Below are 23,166 nucleotides of genomic sequence, written 5' to 3' on the forward strand. Positions count from 1 at the left end.
ACACCCATAAGGCCCAGGTGATGGACACCCAGCTGGGCCCAGGTGATGGACACCCATATGGCCCAGGTGATGGACACCCATATGGCCCAGGTGATGGACACCCATATGGACCCGGTGATGGACAAGCGTAAAGGTGTGAGATCTGATAAAGACCTGATGAGCTGAAACATTGGATATTATGGAGGAGCACCTATAGAGTGTGTACTGATCAAAGCCAATCAATGACCCACTCAATAGCCCAATCAATGTCCCATCAACGCCTCCCTTTCAGCGTGGGAGTGCTGAGCTGTCGTGACCCGATCGGGCTGCCACAGCTGGCGCTGGTCCGGGGTCACAGGGTTGGGTTTCTGCTTCATGAGGTCACTGAAAGGCGATCCCAACCTGGTCAAGCAACATTCAAGTGTTTCCTAAAATAGCAGCCAATAACCTTCTCCGCCATTGGCCGCTGTGTTGTCATGGCAGTGGAGGAGAAGGTATAAGTGGCATGTATGAGTGGAGGAACCAAACACTCTCCCTCTCTTCTACCCATCCTCTCTCACACACACACACACACACACACACACACACACACACACACACACTCCCTCTCTTCTACCCATCCTCACACACACACACACACACACACACACACACACACACACACACACACACACACTCTCCTTCGCTTCTCCCTATCCTCTCAGGCCAGAGAGGGGCTCTTTTCAGGGCTTATGGGGCAGTTTTCAGGATATTATTAGAATCATTCTTTCCTCTCAGCTGGACTCGTACTGGGTGACTTCAGTCCAGTGTTTGATTGCTTTAGTCTGAAACTGACCTTTTCTGCTTCGCCAGCCAGATTTTTGTGCTTGTATGAATAAATGTGTGTATGTTTTCTCTGTGTGTGTGTGTGTGGGTGTGTGTGTGTGTGACTGTGTGTGTGTGTGTGTGTCTGTGTGTGTGTGTGTGTGTGTGTGTGTGTCCACCCAGAGAAACCCCTCTCCATTTACCTCTCTGCAGTCTAAACTGATTACGGATGTGCTGGACTAATGGAGTGCATTAGCAGGAGGAAAAAATAACATCCAATCAATCTCAATTACCACCCACCACCTAGGCCTCACAGACCAGACCAGGGGCTGGAGTGGCCACCTAGGCCTCAGACCAGGGGCTGGAGTGACCACCTAGGCCTCAGACCAGGGGGCTGGAGTGACCACCACCTAGGCCTGTGTGTGTGTGTGTGTGTGTGTGTGTGTGTGTGTGTGTGTGTGTGTGTGTGTGTGTGTGTGTGTGTGCTGGAGTGACCACCACCTAGGCCTCACAGACCAGACCAGGGGCTGGAGTGACCACCACCTAGGCCTCAGACCAGGGGCTGGAGTGACCACCTAGGCCTCAGACCAGGGGCTGGAGTGGCCACCTAGGAGTCTGAGTGTGTGTGTGAGTGTGTGTGTGTGTGTGTGTGTGTGTGTGTGTGTGTGTGTGTGTGCGTGTGTGTCCTCTTACCTTGTAGAGTCTGAAGCTGCTCTGGTGTTGTGTGTTCATGGAGTGAAGCTTAAGCTTCTCCAGGCTCGGAGCGTCGTAGGCACAGGCGTTACATCGGAGACGCATCGGGTTGCCCACGCTCACGCTGTTCAGCCACCAGTCCGCCTCCCTCTCCTCGTCCTCCGCGCCGTTGTCATGGCTGCGGCTGCCGCGGCGACGCCGGGCACAGCCCTCCCGCAGGTGCGCGGCCAGCTGGTAGCGGAGCAGGTGCTTGTCCGTCTGGCAGTGCAGCTGGAAGTTGGCGCGCAGCGGGGTGGCGTACTGGCACAGGCGGCAGTGGTGGCTCTCGCCCACGGTGGTGCGCCACTCCGACTCGGGGAGCGAGCGCTGGGCGGCCAGGTGCCGCGCCAACCCGTCCAGCCCGTCGCAGGAGAACAGCTCGCACACACCGCACTGGAACAGGTGCCGCCCCGCCGCCGGGAGGTCGCTGGGTGACGGGTCGCAGCGCTGCTGCTCCGAGGCGGGCACCACGTCCATCTCCAGCTCCCCGCGGGTCAGCGCCAGCCCAGAGGAGGCGTCCTGGGAGGAGGAGAAGACGCTGCGCAGGAACTGGGCGTCGGCGGCCATGGGGTCGGTCTTGGTGCCCAGCGTGAGGTTCAGGGTGCGCGCCTGCGACAGGTAGAACTGGTAGAGGTCCGCGTCCGAGGGGCTGGGGGGCAGCGCGCCCCCCCCCAGAGCGTGCAGGCGCATGCCGGTGGCGCGCTGCTGCTGCATCTGGGCCAGGTTCTGCTGCAGCAGCAGCATGTTGTGCGTGTGCTTCTCGCTGGTCATGTGGATGCGCAGGTTGCGCGCCACGTTGGTCTCGTAGTCGCACACCTCGCAGCGCCACATGGCCTGCCCCTTGGGCTTGGCGGGGGAGGGCGAGCTGCACGTGCCCCCCACTTGCGGCACCACCTGGCCCGGGTGCGGCTGCGAGTGGGCGCGGGGCGGCGGGTGCAGGGCGTTGGGCTGGGTGGGGCAGGGGGCCGCCGACGCAGCGCCGCCGCCCGTGGGCGCGTTCCCGTAGCCCTGGGCGTCGCCGCACGAGCCGCCGTGCTGCATGTGCCCCCCGTGCCCGTGGGCCGGGTCGCCGCCGTTCTGCAGGGTCTGCATGTTGTGCAGGTGCTTGTCCGACTGCATGTGGATGCTCAGGTTGCCCTTGGTGGTGGTGGAGTACTGGCACGCGTTGCAGCGGAAGGGCTTGTAGCCGCAGGTGTAGGTCTCTCCGCGCGCCAGCCGGGGGTGGCTCTGCCCGCTGCTGCAGTAGGGGCACTGCTCGCAGTCCGTCTCCGGGTGCTTCTCCTTCATGTGTGCCTCCAGCGTCTGCTGGTACTTGTAGTGCCAGTTGCACTTGGGACACTTGAGCGTCTTGCAGGAGTTGCGCGAGTGCGAGCCCGACAGGTACCCGCCCATGGCGTAGGGCGAGGTCTGGGCGCCGCCGTCTCCGCTCACGCTCCCGAAGTCCACCATGCTCCCGCCTCCGCCGCTCAGGTCCTGGGGGAAGCTGAGCCCTGGCTGCTGCTGCTGGTGGGGGGGGTGATAGGGGTTGCTCGGGTGCTGCGAGCTGCTGCTGCTGCTGCTGCTAGCGGACTCTCTGACTGGCGAGCCATCGTTTGGTTGCGTTGCATTGGCACTCTCTCCGTTGGCACATTCGTCTCTGGGCGCAGAGGCGGGCGACCCCGCCTTCCCATCATCCTCGGGAGAGACGGGCTGGCCGCGGGGCAGGCAGTTAAAGCTGGTGGGGGGGGCTGCGCCGGGCGGTTTGGTGTGGGGGGGCGTAAAGCTGGTTCCCTCAGCCGCTCCTGCTGGGGTGGAGAGGCTGGGGGCAAGAGTGGGGGCGGGGGTGGGGGTGGGGGCAGGGGTAGCCAGTAAAGGAGATTTGGAAATATCGCTTTGGTTTGCGAGGGCCTCTTCCCTCAGTCCGCCTTTGCTGCTACCGCTACCGTTACCGCTACGGTTGCCATGACCACTGGCCTCAGCGAGGTCGTGCTCATCATCGTCCAAGTCCGAGAGCAACCCCTCCCCCTCCTCCTCATAGTACTCTTCCTCCTCATCCTCCTCCTCTCTCACAATCACTCCATCCCTTGTAAAGAGTCCTTTCTCTCCCCCAGTCCCTCTCTCCCCCTCCCCCTCTCTCCTCTTTGACTCGGGCAGGGGTTGGGGCAGCCCCAGAGGGCTGTGGGGGTCTTTGGCAGGCCAGGGAGCTGTGGGGGGGGTTAGGGTTTGGGGGTGGGGGGGGTGTGAGGCGGCAGTGGGGGGGACCGACACACTCCCGATTTTTGGTTCCAGGAAGCTGAGGAGGGGCCGGTTGCCGGGGGCGACAGGCTGGATGATGGCAGATGCGTTCTTGAGCGCCAGCAGGCGGCGCTCCTGGTCGCTCGGGGCGACGGCGTGCTCCCGGGCCGCGTGCAGCGTGAAGGAGCGGGCGCAGCCGAACGACAGGCGGCACAGGAAGCACATCAGGATCGGCCGTCGCCCCCCCGCCGGCACCGAGGCCTGCCCCCCTGTGGAGACGTCCGCAGCTTCCGTGAGGAAGTCATCTTTGGGTAGACCGTTGCTGGTTGGCTGCTGGCCATCGTCCTGGCGCTGCAAATGGAACACGCGGAAAGTGTGCAGGATGGGTCCAGACTGGGTCTGGGTTTGGGTCTGGGACGGCGGGAGGAACCACGGGGCCAGAGAGGCGGCGATGTGGCAGGTGCTGATGGTGAGGGGGGGTTGGGGGGCGGGGGTGCTGTCCCCCCCCTCCACCTCCTTCTGGCTCAGCTGGTTCAGGTTCTCCACCACAAATGCAGAACCATCCGGCCGGTACAATATCTCCCCCACCAGCTCCTCCACATCCCCCTCCTCCTCTTCCTCCTCCTCTTCTTCCTCCTCCTCCTCCATCATCTCGTCGTCGTCGTAACACTCCTCCTCTCCCGCTTCACTTCCTGACCTTAAAGCTCCTTCCATCGGTCCCCCGAACCCCTGGTCCATTCCATTCACTCCTCCCTCATCCCTCCTCTCTTCCTCTCCTCCTCCGTCGTCGTTCTCCTCCTCCTCCTCCTCCTCTCCTGCTGTGGGCCTCCTCCTCCTCCTCCTCTGGGCTTTCTCGGTCAGTGCAGCGGGGCTCTGGAGGTGCAGCAGGGGAGAGGGGGCGAGCGCAGAGAGGTTCCCCAGCGAGAGGGGCTGGTCCGTGGGCAGCAGCAGTAGGCCGGGGTGGGGGAGCCCCCAGGGAGGCTGGGTCTGGGAGGCCTCATGGTCAGAGGAGTCACAGAACTCCATCCTCGCTCCTCCTACACCACGGGACCATCACACCCTGACCTATAGGGGGCGCACACACAGAGAGAGAGACCAACACGATTAATGACAATGAAACAACATCTATCCCAATACTGTAAAACACCAGCATCACTAATTATCAGTATAAAATCACCACTAATTATTCAGAATAATCAATCGGACACAACATAAGGTCATGAATAAACGTTTAGCTACTACATGCACACATACAAACATGCACACACGCACACACACACTCGCACACACACACACACACACACACACACACACACACACACACACACACACACACTCACACACACTCTCACACAGCACTCAGCGTAGTGACTGGAGGTTAGTGCTGCTGAACAGTGGAGTAAGCTCGAGTGACGGCTCCGCTCAGCGCAAACACAGCGCACATCTGATCCCTGCGATCAATAAACCATCACCACACACACACACACACACACACACACACACACACACACACACACACACACGCTACACAACGTGATGACGGAAAAATCAAGTGAGACATGAAGAAGGAAACAAAAGAGGAGGAAAAGAAAGAAGAGAAACTGGAAAAGAAAAGGAAGAAAGAGTCTGCTGAATGCAAACGCTCATTCACTTTCATATATAAGGACCGACAAACATGCATGTGTGTGAGTGAGTGTGTGTGTGTGTGAGTGTGTGTGTGTGTGTGTGAGTATATGCATGCAGACCCACCCTCTCTGGCCTGTGATCCCTGCACAGAAGTGTGTGTGTGTGTGTGTGTGTGTGTGTGTGTGTGTGTGTGTGTGTGTGTGTGTAAGGGGATTAATGTGATGGCTGAGGTTTAATGGGAGCCTGGCTGTGAAAGTGCTGCGCCTGGCTGGAGTCCTCTGGTCCATAGGGGTGTATTAGTACTGGAGATGGTTTGGGTAGATAACATAACGCTTGTGTGTGTGTGTCTGTGTGTGTGTGTGTGTGTGTGTGTGTGTGTGTGTGTGTTCATGTATGTGTGTGCTTCCTGTTAAAGGACTTACTGGTATATAATTGTTTTGGTACATGTGTGTGTGTGTGTGTGTGTGTGTGCATATATGTGTGTGTGTGTGTGTGTGTGTGTGTGTGTGTGTGTGTGTGTTCATGTATGTGTGTGCTTCCTGTTAAAGGACTTACTGGTATATAATTGTTTTGGTACATGTGTGTGTGTGTGTGTGTGTGTGTGCATATATGTGTATATGTGTGTGTGTGTGTGTGTGTGTGTGTGTGTGTTCATGTATGTGTGTGCTTCCTGTTAAAGGACTTACTGGTATATAATTGTTTTGGTACATGTGTGTGTGTGTGTGTGTGTGTGTGTGTGCATATATGTGTGTGTGTGTCTGTGTGTGTGTGTGTGTGTGTGTGTGTGTGTGTATTAACATGTACTCTACACCTCTACACTCTCCCTCCCTCGTCCAGCCCAGACTGCACGGCCCAGACAGGGTGGGGGGGGCTACAGGGGTGGGGGGGTGGGGCTACAGGAGGAGTTAGCTGCCTTATGGGAAAATCAATAGCAGCAATGCTAAGCAACTTACAGGAATCTGCGGCAGGATGCTGCTATTGATACCGAGAAACACTCTGATGCGGCACTGGGGACGTGTTCAATGATTGAACACACACATACACACACACACACACACACACAGTCTCTCTAAAACACACAGTTCACACACACACACAGTCTCTCTAAAACACACAGTTCACACACAGTGTTGTCCTCAGGCTAAGCTTAGCGGCCGTGCAGGCTAAGGCAGGCTAAGGCAGCCCTCTCTCTCTCTCTCTTCACCCCTCTCTCTCTCTCTTCACCCCTCTCTCTCTCTTCACCTCTCTCTCTCTCTCTTCACCTCTCTCTCTCTCTCTCTTCACCTCTCTCTCTCTTCACCCCTCTCTCTCTCTCTTCACCCCTCTCTCTCTCTCTCTCTTCACCTCTCTCCGTCTCTCTCTCTCTCTCTCTCTCTCTCTCCCAGAGCCACGCTACTGTTGGCTGTGTGAGGGTTAGAACAACACGCTGTAGTCACGGAAAGCACAGATTATTTAGGAGTCAGCTCAGGTCAAGAGCTCTTCCACTGAACACTGCTTTTCCTGTAAAATCAATAAGACAGTGCTCTCTTCACCCCTCTCTCTCTCGCTCTCTCTCTCTCTCTCTCTCTTTTCACCCCTCTCTCTCTCTTCACCCCTCTCTCTCTCTCTCTCTTCACCTCTCTCTCTCTCTCTCTCTCTCTCTCTCTCTCTCTTCACCCCTCTCTCTCTCTCTTCACCCCCTCTCTCTCTGACCCGCTGCCCCGATATGGTGACAGAGGAAACACAGCGGGTCTCATAAGGGGGGCCCCTCCTCCTCGGGCTGTTCTCACCTAGGCAGGTACAGACAGGCCCTCATCCCGTGTGGGGGGAGGTACAGACCGAATGGGACAGGAAATTACATCATCCTGTTCAGATGCGGTTAATGGTCTCACTTGATCACCCCGTACCTTTCTTTCTGTCCGCTAGGTTTCACTTCATCACCCCGTACCTTTCTTTCTCTCCGCTAGGTTTCACTTCATCACCCCGTACCTTTCTTTCTGTCCGCTAGGTTTCAGACGTGGCGTGTGAGAAGCAGTCACAGATGCATCACTACGATGGCATGTGTTCTATCCTGAGGCATGTTTCCAGTATGATGTGATAATATTAGTGTATGCGTGTGTGTGTGTGTGTGAAAAAGAAAGAAGAAAAAGAGAGAGAGAGAAGGATGGAGAGGGTTAGATAGGTAGATAGATAGATAGATAGATAGATAGATAGATTAGATGGAGGGGTGGGGGTAATTAGCAATAGCTCATTAGTAATGTGTTAATTACTTATCTCCTGGGGAGGGCTGGGGGGGGGGGGGGGCAGTCAGCAGGAATACCCCATTTCCCTCCAATTAGCCCCCAGTGTGTGTGTGTGTGTGTGTGTGGTATTTCAGCACGGGGTAAGTGGGAGACGGGAAGTATGAAGGTGTGTGTGTACGTGTGTGTGGTGTACATGTGTGTGTACGTGTGTGTGTGTGTACGTGTGTGTACATGTACATGTGTGTGTACGTGTGTGTGTGTATTTTGTATGGTTGTGCTACATAGCCATCGGTAGCAGACAACTGCAGAGATCCTGTGTTTGAATAAGCGTGATTAGAGAGACGCCCATTAACACACACGTTTCTCTCTCTAAACAAGCTATACTGCTACAGAAGACACACACAGAGAGAGAGAGAGAGAGAGAGAGAGAGAGCCACACACACACGTTCCCAGGAGATAAGATTTAAACAAGGTCTGCTTGAGTGCATATATTATCAGTGCAAGGGATACTGATGTAATAAGAAAACCTAGAGAGAGAGAGAGAGAGGAGAGGGAGAGAGAGAGAGAGAGAGAGAGAGAGAGAGAGAGAGAGAGAGAGAGGGGAGAGAGAGAGAAGGAGATAGAGAGAGAGAGAGAGAGAGAGAGAAAGAAAGAGAGGGGGTTGATGCATAAATTATTCCTGATACAAAGATTTTGTAACATCACAACCACAAACTCACACTTCCCCTCAGGCATTCTGGCACTGATCACAAACACAGCGCAAGGCATACACGGCAGGGGGGAGTGTGTGTGTGTGTGTGTGTGTGTGTGTGTGAGTGTGTGTGTGTATGTGTGTGTGTGTGCATATGTATCTGTGTGTATGCAACTATAAATGGTGATTAAACCAAACACACACACACACACACACACACACACACACACACACACACACACACACACACACACACACACACACACACACACACAAGGATAGCCTCAGTGTTCACTCCACACGTCCAGCTTCTTGCTGTCTGCAGCCAAAGTAATGAACAGATTAACATATCTCCTTTATTGAGAGCAGTGTCTAAAACAAGTGTACAAATGAAGACTGCCCAGGGCGATGTTCAGCACCTCCATTATTAAACACTGCAGGGACGCTGGGGGTTATTACACCTGTCTGAGGGGACGCTGGGGGTTATTACACCTGTCTGAGGGGACGCTGGGGGTTATTACACCTGTCTGAGGGGACGCTGGGGGTTATTACACCTGTCTGAGGGGACGCTGGGGTTATTACACCTGTCTGAGGGGTTATTACACCTGTCTGAGGGGACACTGGGGGTTATTACACCTGTCTGAGGGGGTTATTACACCTGTCTGAGGGGACGCTGGGGGTTATTACACCTGTCTGAGGGGTTATTACACCTGTCTGAGGGGCTATTACACCTGTCTGAGGGGCTATTACACCTGTCTGAGGGGACGCTGGGGGTTATTACACCTGTCTGAGGGGATGCAGTGTTTCTGGACGCGTCATACAAATCATAATGATGATGCCCTGAGTGTGTAGTTCATGAATCTGAAACACACACACGCACACACACACACACACACACTCAAACACACAGACAGAGACAGACAGACAGACAGACAGACAGACAGACAGACAGACAGACAGTCTAGTTCACTCTGCGCTATAACCACAGTCAATAGCGCAAACTAATCCATAAGACAAAGTGGTCAACCCAATTACGTACCATCTAATGGGATCAATACATCTATAGAAGCTATGTCACATCTATAGCACAATCTGGCCAATAATCAATGCGGTAACCTCAACAAAGTCACACCGCCACGTGTGTGTGTGTGTGTGTGTGTGTGTGTGTGTGTTCTCCGATAATCCATTCCTCTGTGTCAAACACACACACACCGATTGACACACTTAACACACAGTGACCATAAGCTACTCTGTACCTGAGTATCTCTGGGAAACGTCACTCCTCCTTGTCTTAGAGGATGGATCACCACAGAGAGAGAGAGAGAGAGAGAGAGAGCCCTATTACTAGTTCACATTGAGTATGGAGTACTGTGGCAGCACAAAGACAGAGAGAGAGAGAGAGAGAGAGAGAGAGAGTCCTATTACTAGTTCACATTGAGTACTGTGGCAGCACAGAGAGAGAGAGAGAGAGAGAGAGAGAGAGAGAAAGGCAACATTGTGAGGCCGGCACACATAAGGGCGAGGGGAGAGAGAGGCATGGGGAGAGGGTCCTGACACCACTATTGTCTCAGAGTTTAGGCGGCCGCACAGAATGCCTGCGTTAGCGGGACACAGCGCAGGGAACAGGATCGGGGCCGGGCGAGGAGTTTGTAAGAGCACAAAAGACACGCTGAACTCACATCAGAAACTTGACACCTTTCACCCTTCACACAGATTCATTCAACCCCCAGACCACGCGGCGTGACCTACGGGTCCAAATGCCATGCAATGCAGCGGCTGCTGCTGCCTTTAACGGGAGAGAGCCACTTCCTCCCTACGTCTGTGAACATCAGACCAATAATGAACTACGAATCCACTCTTAATAAGCCTCTGTGGGAACCATTGGGTTCCCTCGGCAACAGTCCTGACGGAACACTAACCCAGACCAGAACTATCCAAACGGAACACTAACCCAGACCAGAACTATCCAAACGGAACGCTAACCCAGACCAGAACTATCCAAACGGAACACTAACCCAGACCAGTTCCAGTTCCAGAAAAACAAAGAGGCAGAAATCTAATCACACTGTGTCACATGCTCTCTCCCTCTCTCTCTTTTCTCTTAGCCCCGGTCCCTCTCTTTCTCCCTCTCCCTCTCTTTCTCTCTCAGCCCCGGTCCCTCTCTCTCTCTCCCTCCCTCCCTCTCTCCCTCTCCACTCCCCATGGGGGAAGGGCTGCTAATCATTTACATAATGTGCTTTTCTTTCCCTCTCCTTCGCCCAGTGCTCTGTTTGTTCAGCTGTCTGTTCAGCGGATGATCTCGGCCTTTCATCTGTGCCTTTCATCTGCCGGCCCCATCACAGGCCCACTGAGCGCGGGTACACACACACACACACACACACACACACACACAGACAGACAGACACACACACACCCTGAACTGAGCATGTGCAGACTCGCCACACCTGGGCTGAGTGTCTGCAGGCGCCAGGGCTGAGATCTCCAGCCAGATGCCGGACCGAAGCTGAGAACCGTACTGAGCATGTGCGGAAACTAGCCCCGCCGCTGGACATGTCAGGATGTTGGCCATACACTGAGCATGTGCAGAGTTAAGGCCTCTACTGAGCATGTGCAGAGTCAAGGCCTCTACTGAGCATGTGCAGTAGTCCTGACCAACACCTGGTGTACAGATTTCATATGGAGCTCAGGTGACAGAGGGAAGGTGGCCGACAGACAGCAAGCAGTGGCACACACACACACACACACACACACACACACACACACAGACAGCAAGCAGTGGCTGACTAGCTGGGCTGGACTTCAGTGAAATGGAGCGTGCTGGCCGTGTCTGTGAGAGGTGTGAGATGTGAAGAGGAAGACAGGTAGAGAGGCACTGCCACAGGCATCCTAATGGACAAGAAACCACTAGTGTGATGAGATAGCTTCAGAATCTAGAGTCTAGAATTTAGAATAGGATAAGAAACATTCCATAGCTAGGCTAGTAGCTAACATGCTAAGCCACAGTCACAGTTTTTTTTGCTGCAAAAAACAAGGGTTGCTAAAGAAGGACCACGTTCCAGAAGTCTTTACTTTTTGAGCTGTTCATGATAGATGCCTGAGAGTGACAGGGGATGCTCTACACAAAGACGTCTTTAACTTCTGAAACAGGTGGGCCACTTTGCATATTTGCCAAGTTATGGCTTGCAGAAAATTGTACTAAAGAAAAATCTTTCATGCTTCGGAGCAACTTTTGCTCACTACATATCTACACTGAACCACATCAGATCTTTCCACTGAACCACATCAGATCTTTACACTGAACCACATCAGATCTCTACAAACAATCAATGCAAAGAGGATGTTTTAATTAGTAAATGCACAAATTCACTAGTGCTGTTAAGTTAACAATTAATTGCACAATTAGCTGATTATTAGCGATTAATCGCTTTTTTTCTTTGCTTGTAATGATGGATATTTAAATGTAAAATCAAGGAATTGATGTAGAATCAATACCAAGATTATATATACAAAGTATATTTAAATTCAGATAAGCATTGTTTAATAGCATCTTTAAAATTTTGAACACAGATTCTCTCCTGTGAACTACAGATTTCCAGTAAAAGCATTAAGACCATCAACACTGACTGTCAGCTTGAAAGGCGTACGTGTGTAGTTTGTAGCACGTTAAGTGTGAATTGACTTTTATTTTGAAATGGAGATTGAGATGAAGACGTGGAGGAGCAGGGAAGAGGAGGCGGTCAGCTAAAGTTTGATCCGTGTCAGATGTACGTCGGATGCCCCAGATATTTGAAACATCACATATGACCTGACCGACAAGAGAACTGGGTCCATTTTGTTAACACTCGTTTTCTGCAGCAAAAAGCCACAAGCCCTTTTTTAAAGCCTCCACAGCTCAGATACGAGCCAAAAGGCTTGCATAGCAGCTGTACAATGACATTAGAAGTACGATGGTCAGTTGGGGAAAATGTTTTTAAATCTGTTGATTTGACATGGAATTAGCCTTTATAATGATTGTTCACAGCGAACATACTAATGATTGAAAACAAAAAATAACAAATGCTTACAGAGCACAGAGTATTTACCCAGGCTCTCTCTCTCTCACACACACACACACACACACACACACACACAGAGCACAGAGTATTTACCCAGGTTAAGCTCTCTCTCTCTCTCTCTCACACACACACACACACACACACACACACACACACACACACACACACACACACACACACACACACACACACACACACACACACACACACACACACACACAGTATTTATCCAGGTTACGGAACTGGCATTGAAGCACTGAGGTGTGAACTACTACAAAAATATTTGTAAGTGTCAGAAATGCAAAAAGACCACAGTTTAGAGGGAAACCAATAGTAAGGGAAACCAACAAGGTCATTAAGAAGTTTGATGTCTGGAGTTGTCGCACTCACTCACTCTCTCTCACACACACACACACACACACACACACACACACGCACACACGCACACACACACACACACACACACACACACACACACACACACACACACACACACACACACACACACACAGAGCAGAGGAAAGTGAAGTGCTGTGTGGAGACGCTTGCTCCAGCGTCACCCTGGGAAATGAGTAGTGACGTGGGGTCAGAGGTCGGGGGTGAGGCGTGACACATGCGGGGCCGCGGCGACAGATGTCTTCCTGAGTGATGTCACGGCAATCAGCTGTCGGCTCGGCCTTCCCCGCTCCGCCCCGCCCCGCTGTGGGTCCGCCCCGGGACCCCAACAATGACCTCCACACCAGCAGCCTCTCTTCTCCAGCCTCAAAGATGGAGGCAGCAGCGCCTTCAAGTCCAGGCCAACTTCTCACGTCTAAACAACGGAAACACTTTCACCTGAACTGAAATATGGTCCTGAGACTCCTCCTAACTCCACAGCCTGCAGCGCCGGCACCAAGGACCAAACCTCCTGGAATTATGTCCTCCATGTATTATGCGTGTCGACGCACACACTGTGGAGTGCACTGGATACAGTGTCGACGCACAGGTGACTGACTTTGGATAAAACATTTTTTTTTTTAAAGATTGTAAGAGAACAAGGGGGAAATCATTTAGCTGATTACTTCTAGGAACTTCTAGGAAGTTCGTATTAATGTCTTACAAGCATTCTAACAAAGATACACTGGAAACACGAAAGCTCGGTAAGTGTGGTAACATCTTTGGTAAGTGATGAAGCTCGGTAGGTGTGGTACCATGTAATAACATGGGAACAAGGGAATCATTATCATTTGTAAATTAGTTTTTTCTCTGATGACTTTCCCAATACTCATCACTGTTTATATTAAAACCATAGTTTCTACACACTGTATTGGTCTGCAAGCTAGTACATGCGCACTCACACACACACACACACACACACACACACACACACAAACACACATGGTGCTCACACACTCAATAATATATGGCCCCTCTCCAAACCTCAAACTACCTTTTAATGCAGTGCTTCACGGCTCAGGCATGCTACAGGCCACAAGTCATGTCAGCCGGCAGTTCAGAACGTTTATCACTTTCACACATATAAAAAAAAACACACACACACACACACTCGTACAAAACCTACGCTGATTACTTAAATTGGGGGAGGAGGTGGCATTAGCCGTTTAATTTTAGCTCCTTGAACAGACCACAAAAGCATGCACACACACACACACACATACACACACTCTCACATACGCACACACACACACACACACACCCGCACACACACACACACCCGCACACACACACACACACACACACACACACACACACACACACACACACACACACACACACACACACACACACACACACACACACACACACACACACACACACACACACACACACACACACAGACCTGAACCTAAGAGTGGATGGATAAAGAGAAGATTGGTGCGTGATCCTGATTATTGATTTTAGCGGGTGGGAGAGGAGTGGGTTTATCAGGTCACTGTTACAGACTAAACGAGTCTTTACTAAGCTTAGGAGACTAAACGTGTGTGTGTGTGAGAGCGAGTGAGGGGAAGAGAGAGAGAGAGAGAGAGAGAGAGAGAGAGAGGGGAGGGGGAGAGAGAGAGAGAGCGAGAGAGAGGGAGGGAGCGAGAGAGAGAAGGGGGGGATGAGAGCAACAGAGAATGTTAATAAATCCAATGTTGTAGACTTACACAAAGCCTCAATTTTCTCCCATTGCATCTTTGCCTCTGTCTGTGTGTGAGTGAGTATATATGTGTATGTGCATGCACGCAGGAAGGCTTGGTTCAAACGTTTAATTTCACATCAAATTAAAATGAAAAGTGAAAGATAATTAATCTTTATAGAATGTAAAGAAAATGAATGCTCAGTTTTCAGGGATGTAATTGGATGGAGTGTGTGTGTGTGTGTGTGTGTGTGTGTGTGTGTGTGTGTGTGTGTGTGTGTGTGTGTGTGTGTGTGTGTAGCCTTCCAGCCTGGTGTCAGAAGAGAGGGTGTCTGTAGAACGCCTTCCCCCCAGAACAGTCCCTCCTTACTGGGTTATCCTCGGTCCTTGCATCCCCGGAGCCGTCACAGCTCTGGGTGTCCACCAATGTGTGTGTGTGTGTGTGTGTGTGTGTGTGTGTGTGTGTGTGTGTGAGGCCAAGGGCTTCTGATCAATCTTATCTGGCTGACCTGATTGAGTTTTTAATTTAGCCTGGGATCAATAGCACCAGTCTATTGGTTATGTGTCCCAAACTCCATTTAACACTGGCAGGGCGGCCAGCCTCACACCAGCCGGGAGGAAATGTAAATTAAGGCTGCCGCGCTCCGTGTGTGTGTCTGTCTGTCTGTCTGTCTGTCTGTCTGTCTGTCTGTCTGTCTGCACGCTTCCTCCCGTCTGTGTGCAGAGATGAATATGTCTGATCATACAGCCTAGCCACCCTCTCCCAGGTTTCCCTATAACCACCATGAAATTAATTATATATGCAGTTATGAATGAACACACACACTCACACTCACACACACACACACACACACACACACACACACACACACACACACACACACACACACACACACTCCACCTTTGCTGTATTGTATATGAAAATCTCATCTAGAACCATATTATTACGCTTTCGAGTGCGCAGGATGTTGCACGTCTTTAAGGAGCAGCATTCCCAGGCTTGCAGCCCTTGTGTGTTGAACACACTGTGTGCTGTAATTAAATATTTGTTTATACAGCAGTTCTCTGGAGGTCCAGATGCCAGGGGGACCGCGCTCTCTCTCTCTCCCCTCCCCGAAGCAGCCCTGAAGGGGTTAAGAGTGGAGGCAACCCCCTCTGGGGCTAGGGCTGGGGCCCTTGGGGCTATTGGGGCTATTGTTACAGAGAGGCTGAGCTCAAGCACAATCTCCCTCTCTGGCTCTCGCTCTCTCTCTCTCTCTCTCTCTTGCTCTCACACACACACACACACACACACACACACACACACACACAGAAATGACGCCTAAAATGGCCTCTGAGACTTGGCTTGTCCGCTTATGTTTGGCTTCACCTGATTTAGTTCGCTAATCTTTCTCTCAGATATATAGATTTATACAAACACACACCAAACACACACTACACACACACACAAACACTCCAAATTCTGTTTCCCCTGACTTCCCCCGCCTCCCCCTCTATACCCCCCCCCCCCCCCCACCAGCCAGTCAGGGCTGTTAAATATTTGCTGAGGAGTCACTCTGACAGTGCGTTATATTTTCCCTCTGACAGAACTCAAGAGTAATGTATTTCATCACAGCGCTCAGTTTAATTTCAGCAGGTTGTTTCATAAAATGATTCCCTTCTGGTTGAAGGGACTTTTCTGAAACACTAACCTCTACCTCTGCGTGCACACACACACATTCACTAACCTCTACTTCTGCGTGCACACACACACACACACACACACACACACTCACTAACCTCTACTTCTGCGCGTGCACACACACACACACACACACACACACACATTCACTAACCTCTACTTCTGCGCGTGCACACACACACACACACACACACGCACATTCACTAACCTTTACTTCTGCGTGCACACACACACATTCACTAACCTCTAGTTCTGCGTGCACACACACAAATGTGCCGTGTTTCTGTACTTGTGCACAGATTCCGTCACACTGCACTACCGTCAGTGTGTATTTATTATAAATTATAAATTAAATGAGGTGGTGGCAAATATCTTTAGAAAATATCAACAAGGAATTAAAAATGGAATAAGAAAATATTAAATTATTTCCATTTCCGTTTATTATGTAAGCTTACATTCCTAATCAATTATATATTATAAAAATGTTATACAATATCCAATATACACACCTAATATGTATATGACACACAACCTCTAACAGTGTCATCAGCTTTATAAATTTGCAGTGTAATATATAAATACCAATTATTATTATTACTATTATTATTGATATTATTATTGATAGTAATTACAATGTTATTAGTGCTATTGCTATTATTGAAATTTTTGTTGTTATTGTTAGTAGTATGATTGGCTTCATGTTTCATTTTACATTCAAAACATTTAAACAAGGCAGTCCATCTCTTTTGGCCAGTTTGAAAAATGGTGGCTCCTTTCAGGCAACCCAGCACAGATCCAGCAGGGGAGACAAGAGAATGGGAGGGGGGAGCAGGGGAGACAGGGAAGACAAAAAAGATGATCAAGGAGAAAAAAAAAGCTTGCACCGAAGTCACAAGGCAGAGCTGCAGCCATTGTTCCCAGATTAGTCTGTGCCGCGCGAGGAGCTCTCGGGTGACTGATCAGTGTGTGTGTGTGTGTGTGTGTGTGTGTGTGTGTGTGTGTGTGTGTGTGTGTGTGTGTGTGTGTGTGTGTGTGTGTGTGTGTGTGTTGCAGAACTGACCATTGTGATGATAAGCAGAGAGGGAGGGTGGCAGTGAAGTGGACCAGGCATATGTAGTCACCACATCGAACCCTCTCACACACACACACACACACACACAGCATACTAGCACCTTCAGACACACACACATAAACCCACAGGCAAGGAAAAAGCACCCCTTCCAACACAAAGAGCCACAACTTGGATATTTTACCTGTCAACACAAGGTGCTAATCTCATACACACACACACACACACACACACACACACACACACACACACACAGGAATAATATTACCAAATGATGACGGCTATTCCATATTAACATGAGTGAACCTGGGCAGATGACCAGAGAATAAAATACAGATATAATATTAACTGAAGTCTCTCGGGAACCTGGAACCTTAATACGCTCAGGCCGCACCCCAGAAAACACACACTCACACACGCGCGCACGCACGCACGCACGATATTTAAAGAATGGTAAATTGTTATTTTATGGCCGGGATATTTCTTGAATATCATAGAACAGAAAATATTCACACTAACAATCTTAAAATTAAATATTGAGGTAATGAATTATTTCCTAGATCGTAAACAGCAATAGCATCAGAGGAAATATGACATGAAATATGTTTTTATTATTATTAAAACATAATCTGATGTCCAGAACGGAGACTACAACTACATTTCTGTCATTCTGAGCCAAAAGTGTTTTACATTTCTGCAGGAACCCCACATAGGGGCGATCTGATGACCATATGGTCCTTAAAAAAGGCTTTCAGAAGCGCTAAGCTCGTACAGAAAATCATTCAAAGGCCAAAGCATGTCCCTCTCACGACAACACACCAACAGAGGCAGCCATTTTAGCCCTAAACAAACACACACACACACACACACACACACACACTTCTCTCTCTCTATCTCTCTCTCTCTCTCTAGCACACACACACACCCACACCATTCAAAACAATGCCATATTGGTCCTCGTGTCCATGCTGCATAGGCTACACTTGCTGGTGAGAATGTGCTCACACTCAAGATCATTACGAGAGAGAGCTGACAATGTGTGACACAAACTGGAGGTTCTTCTGTCGTTAATGTATCCATCTCACATTGTATGCCAACATGTATCGCATCACACACACACACAGAAAGAGAGAGAGAGACAGAGAGAGAGAGAGAGTGAGACAGAGAGTGTGAGAGAGAGAGTGAGAGAGAGAGATTTGTACAACCAGTATGTCATAACTTTTAACATGTAATGTGCATTCACAACTGCACCACTTATTCAAACTACATCACTTCTGTCTTTACACCGAGTGAGAACTACGTATACTAGCCTACCTAATAGGATTGCTTAGCAAACACGCTAGTAACAGAAAATTTGCCAAAATCTTACTGAATGCTGAGAAAGAGAGAAAAAAAACAGAAAGGAAAGAAGGGACTCATTTGATCACTAGCTGACCTCCAGTGCTTTGTGTAGGTGACCGGCCGTCCCCAACCCCCAATCATCTCCGTCTCTCCCTCTCCCTCAAAGCCTCCGCTTGACCTCTGCTCTGCCTCCCTGGCTCTTTGACCCCGTATTCTCGCTCGCTCGGCTGTAGCTAATGCCTTCATGATGTGGCCCTATTCTTGAACCTCCTCTATCTCTTTCTCCTAAAAAATCATTCCAGTCGCGGCCTTGTTTGGTTTCTTGGATTCGCCATGTCTACTTTCAGCGCCGTGATCTGTTGACGCCGTGCAGAGTGATTGTTGAGGGCGTACGGCCACTTCTCAGTAACTTCGTGGTCAACGGTACTGTCCGAAGATCCATCACTGACACATTTGGGCTGTTGAGATTACCGTATTATTTCAATGTAAAAATGCTTTTCAAAAAATAAAATATATCAGTGTAAATAAAAGGTAAGATTTACTTAAAATATGCTACAATGCATTTCTATTTATTTTAGTTACGTGTAACCGCCAGGGCTTTTCGGATGAATTAAGACATCTTATGATATCTTCAACTGCACTTAGGCTATTTACAACACCTTTGCATCTAAAGGACCAGCTGTAGACGTTGCATCATCAGGTTTACATACAGTTAGACTAACTAACACTAAACATAGACAAACACACACACATAATATTTCGATGTAACGGTTCGGACGGAATGAGAAGCATGTCAGACCAACTGAAAGAAAGGATAAAGAAAAACGTGACTATTCGCCGAAAAGGACCAACAATTCCGAAGAGGATCAAGCATGCAAAATATCTGGAGAACACATCAAGCAGTAGCAGCAAAGGCTACTGAGTGGAAAGAGAAGTATGGCCAGTTTGTAGAGCTCTGAGAAATGACCAATCTTGACCACGACTGTTGGGTCTATAGCCTACAAATGGAAGCACATCATGAAAGTTGTAGGCTTGCGGCAATGTGCCTGCAGACCTTCACTAAACACCGGACGTCTGCGGAGTCTCTATCGGCAAAATGTGTTCATTTCCCGGCGACGCTCTGGAGCAGTATCCGCTGCACACAGGCGTCTCAACACCATCCCTTGCGTCGGTGCAAGGACACTATGTGCGTCTTGAATTATAAACACAACAGACTACTGTTTGTAACAACAATCGTTGACAACCTATGTGCGCCCGGAGGGAACCTATTGTGTTTTTGGTGTTATTTTTACCTGTCAAGAACCAACCGCTGCCAATCGACCACAGACGTAAACACAGGTACGAATCTAACAACGAGGAAACACAACTACTTGTTCAAAACAACTTATGGACGCTTATTATGTGTCTACATCAAGAACTACGAGTAGTATAGGCAGGGCGAAGCCTTTGAAGCAAAACATGTAAGCAGAGTGTATCGTCGTAGGAACTTACATTTTTGGCGTCCGCTTTGAAAGCCTTGCTCTATAGTCCAGTAAACAAATGTTTCGCTTACATATCCCATCAAGGTAGTTCCGTTTGGTCAGTTAGCGTGCTCGACGGTACGTTGAAGATCATTGTTGTAACGAGGTATATTCCGTTTAAAGCCTTATTTAGGGGGATTTGGTTGTTAAAGCAGGCGACGCGCCTAGTGTTTGTGTGAGGGAGGAGGTGAGAGCGGTTTCTGACGACGGGAGAGAAAAAAACTCTTTGGGTCTTTATTCCTGCTAATTAGTTTCCTGCAAAAAATGGCTGGGATTAATGCACTGCGCATGTGCCTCATTACACAGGCACGACGGGAAGGGCTAATTAGCCACCTCCTGGATCAATAAGATTGGGCGACGGAGAGAGGGGAGGGAGAGAAAGAGGGAGGGAGCTTTAGAGGAGGGAAAAAGTGATGGAATTATTATGAATTTTGATTATGAACGAGTGAATCCGTACGGAGAACTCAAATAGAAGGCAAAGTTGGAAGCGTTGTTTGTTTTTAAAAGCTCAGATACTCATACGAGTCAGATACAGACTACAACGTCGTTGTTCGGAGTGGTGTGTAATTTGAACAGTGAATTCTGAGGACATACGCTATTCGACCATTTGTTAAAAAATATAAGAGGAATCTCAGACGGTAGCTGGGTTCCAAAGCCGCGGGTCCACCCCAAAGAAAAAGCATAGAAAGTCACTATCTGGGGATTTAAAGTTGAACCCATTGTTTAGATAACCTCCTAATCATTAGAATGGACCATGCTAACACTGCCGAAGTGGAAAATAACTATAAAGGATTTTAGTGTGGCTTGAAAGGCTGGCTAAAGAATTAGCCTTAGTGCGTATTCTTCCATAACTGTGACGTAAACAAGTAGGCTAGGGAGTACAGCGCAACGCAATGATATGGTACTGAAGCGCGAGACCTGCGTGTGATACCATGCGTGTTTGAGCGCGTACCCGAAATTACAGTGCAGAGATCTCTTCTCCGGTACCTAAATATATTTGAGATATTACAAGAGATATTTCAGTTTACCTACCTTATTTTGTCTAATGCTTTGGATGTGAAAACAATATGACCTATCGCCAGTAGTGCATATTAATACAACACATTTCCTTTTTTTCAATCTCACAGCTCACTGGTAATGTTCACAATCTAGTGATTTAAAAATCAAACGTATGCTTACGATAAAGTACATTTTAAGTGAATATATAATAAAAAAGGGTTGTTCTAGACGTGAAAACTATGTTGTAAATGCTAGTATGGCTACGATAATAGATACGTATTCTTGTAAAGAATTTAAGTATCGGCATAAGTAGTCAGTCTAAAAGAACATTCTTGTGGATCATGTCATGTCATTGAAAAAAAGTCCTATTTCTCTCTGGAATGTGTTGACGTAGTTGTGAGAGGCTGGTCTGACTCTCGTGGCGCGGAGGATAGGGGCCAATAACAAAAAATTCACCCATTTCTTCATTCAGACCAGAAACAACGACAGGGTGTGTGCAGAAAGCCCTGCATTACAACGATGAGGTTTTCTTTTAAAATGCAGAATGTAAAAGGTAAATGTAATGCTATTTAATAATGTTCCATTAACCAAGTAAGTATGAAGATAACCCTACTACAAGACTACCAAATGCATTTAAGATGACGAATAATATCTTGAAGAAATGGCAAGCGGGGAATTCTTAATCCAACTCAATCCGAACCATAGACTCCAGCATGTTCATCCTAGTCACCTTAATGTTCAGGCCAAAATTAATTATATGTAAATCAGCCTTAAGCAGACTACATGAGTTTTGAGGTTAAATACATATCCAGGAGGCAACTGTTTTATATTAGTGTGTGTATCTCCTTTCAATAGGAATGATCCTTTGTAAAACCATAGGCCAACCCAGTGTTTCCGGTTCATTATTCAACTGAATGTTCGTTTGTTCATTTGTGCAGTCTTGGCAAGATAATAGCCTACCCGACAAAAACAACTACAGCGCCATAAAAATGAGAAAGTCAGATGAATTGTCTTTCCGTATGTTTAAATGGACATGTCCGAGAGTCTATAGTTGTGCATGGAGTAGGCCATTGATCATCAATAGAGGCACATGTATTATAGATCATCAATAAAGAACACATGTAGTATAGATCGCTTGAGCTCACAGCGGGATCTCTCACGGAGAAAGAGTTGCTCTCCCTCTGCTGTCCATTAAACACGCTCATTTTCTTAAAACGGTGACTCCTTCCTGCATGGGCCTCTCTTTCTCTCCATCTCTCCCTCTCTCTCTCTCTCTCTCTCTCCCTCTCGCGTGTTTTGTCATGGTAATTCTATTGTGAGCAGTTGAAAAGAAATGGACAATCTGTCACACACTTCTCGCGTACACTTTTGCTGCAAAAGGCACGGCAAGTTTCCTAATCCGCATTGATGAAATTAACTGGTTTATTGACATTAAGGCAAAACAGATTACTGCTACAAACGTCACGCAGGACAAAATATCATGGAAAATTGAGTGTAAAAATGCCTTGAGCCCAAAACCCACTGGCCTTCAGTCCGTGAACACAGAGCAATCATTCGAAATATTTAGAAGTATATAAATGTATGATTTTCTTCCTGCATAAAGGCCGTTTGGGGGTTAAAATCAAAACGATGAATTAACCGATCAAATGGTCAAACAGCTCAGTCCGTTAATGTAAAACTTCTGTGTCGTCATTAACGATTTATTTTAAGTTGATTTGTCCATTATCTATCATAACATGCCCTTTTATAACGTTGGAGAACTGTGCGCAGTGCTTATTTGTTGCAGAGTGCGCCGGTGCAGTTGTGATATTAAATTATCTATCTCTCTATCTCTCTATTTATCTATATATCTATCTATCTCTCTATTTATCTATCTGTCTATCTATTCATCTATCTATCTCTCTGTCTGTCTTTTTATTTTCCTGTTTGTATGTGTGTCTGTCTGTCTGTCTATCTGTCTGTTTGTTTGTTTGTCTGTCTTTATATATATAGCCTACTCATGTAACCTGTTTTGCATATTCTTTGTATCTGTTGGGTGAGAATGTTTTTAATTTTTTTAACGCAAATATCCTCTAAATCCCCCCCACATATGACCAGTAGCTCATAACCTGTAC

At 48.7% G+C, this 23,166-nt stretch overlaps 1 protein-coding gene across 1 annotated transcript in view; it reads right to left on the reverse strand.

The window, feature by feature from the left end:
* Positions 1-20,439, reverse strand: part of LOC105912339 (zinc finger homeobox protein 3-like) — a 44,871-nt gene extending 24,432 nt beyond the window's left edge. The window contains exons 1-2 of the mRNA XM_031564622.2: positions 20,025-20,439; positions 1,477-4,794 (exon numbers count right to left, since the gene is read on the reverse strand). Of these exons, the coding sequence (XP_031420482.1) occupies positions 1,477-4,755 (3,279 nt within the window). The 5' untranslated portion in view covers positions 4,756-4,794; positions 20,025-20,439. The remainder of the gene's footprint in view (positions 1-1,476; positions 4,795-20,024) is intronic.
* Between the last annotated feature and the right edge of the window lie 2,727 nt (positions 20,440-23,166).

This window comes from Clupea harengus, chromosome 3, assembly GCF_900700415.2.
Source record: "Clupea harengus chromosome 3, Ch_v2.0.2, whole genome shotgun sequence".
Classification (NCBI taxonomy): Eukaryota; Metazoa; Chordata; class Actinopteri; order Clupeiformes; family Clupeidae; genus Clupea; species Clupea harengus.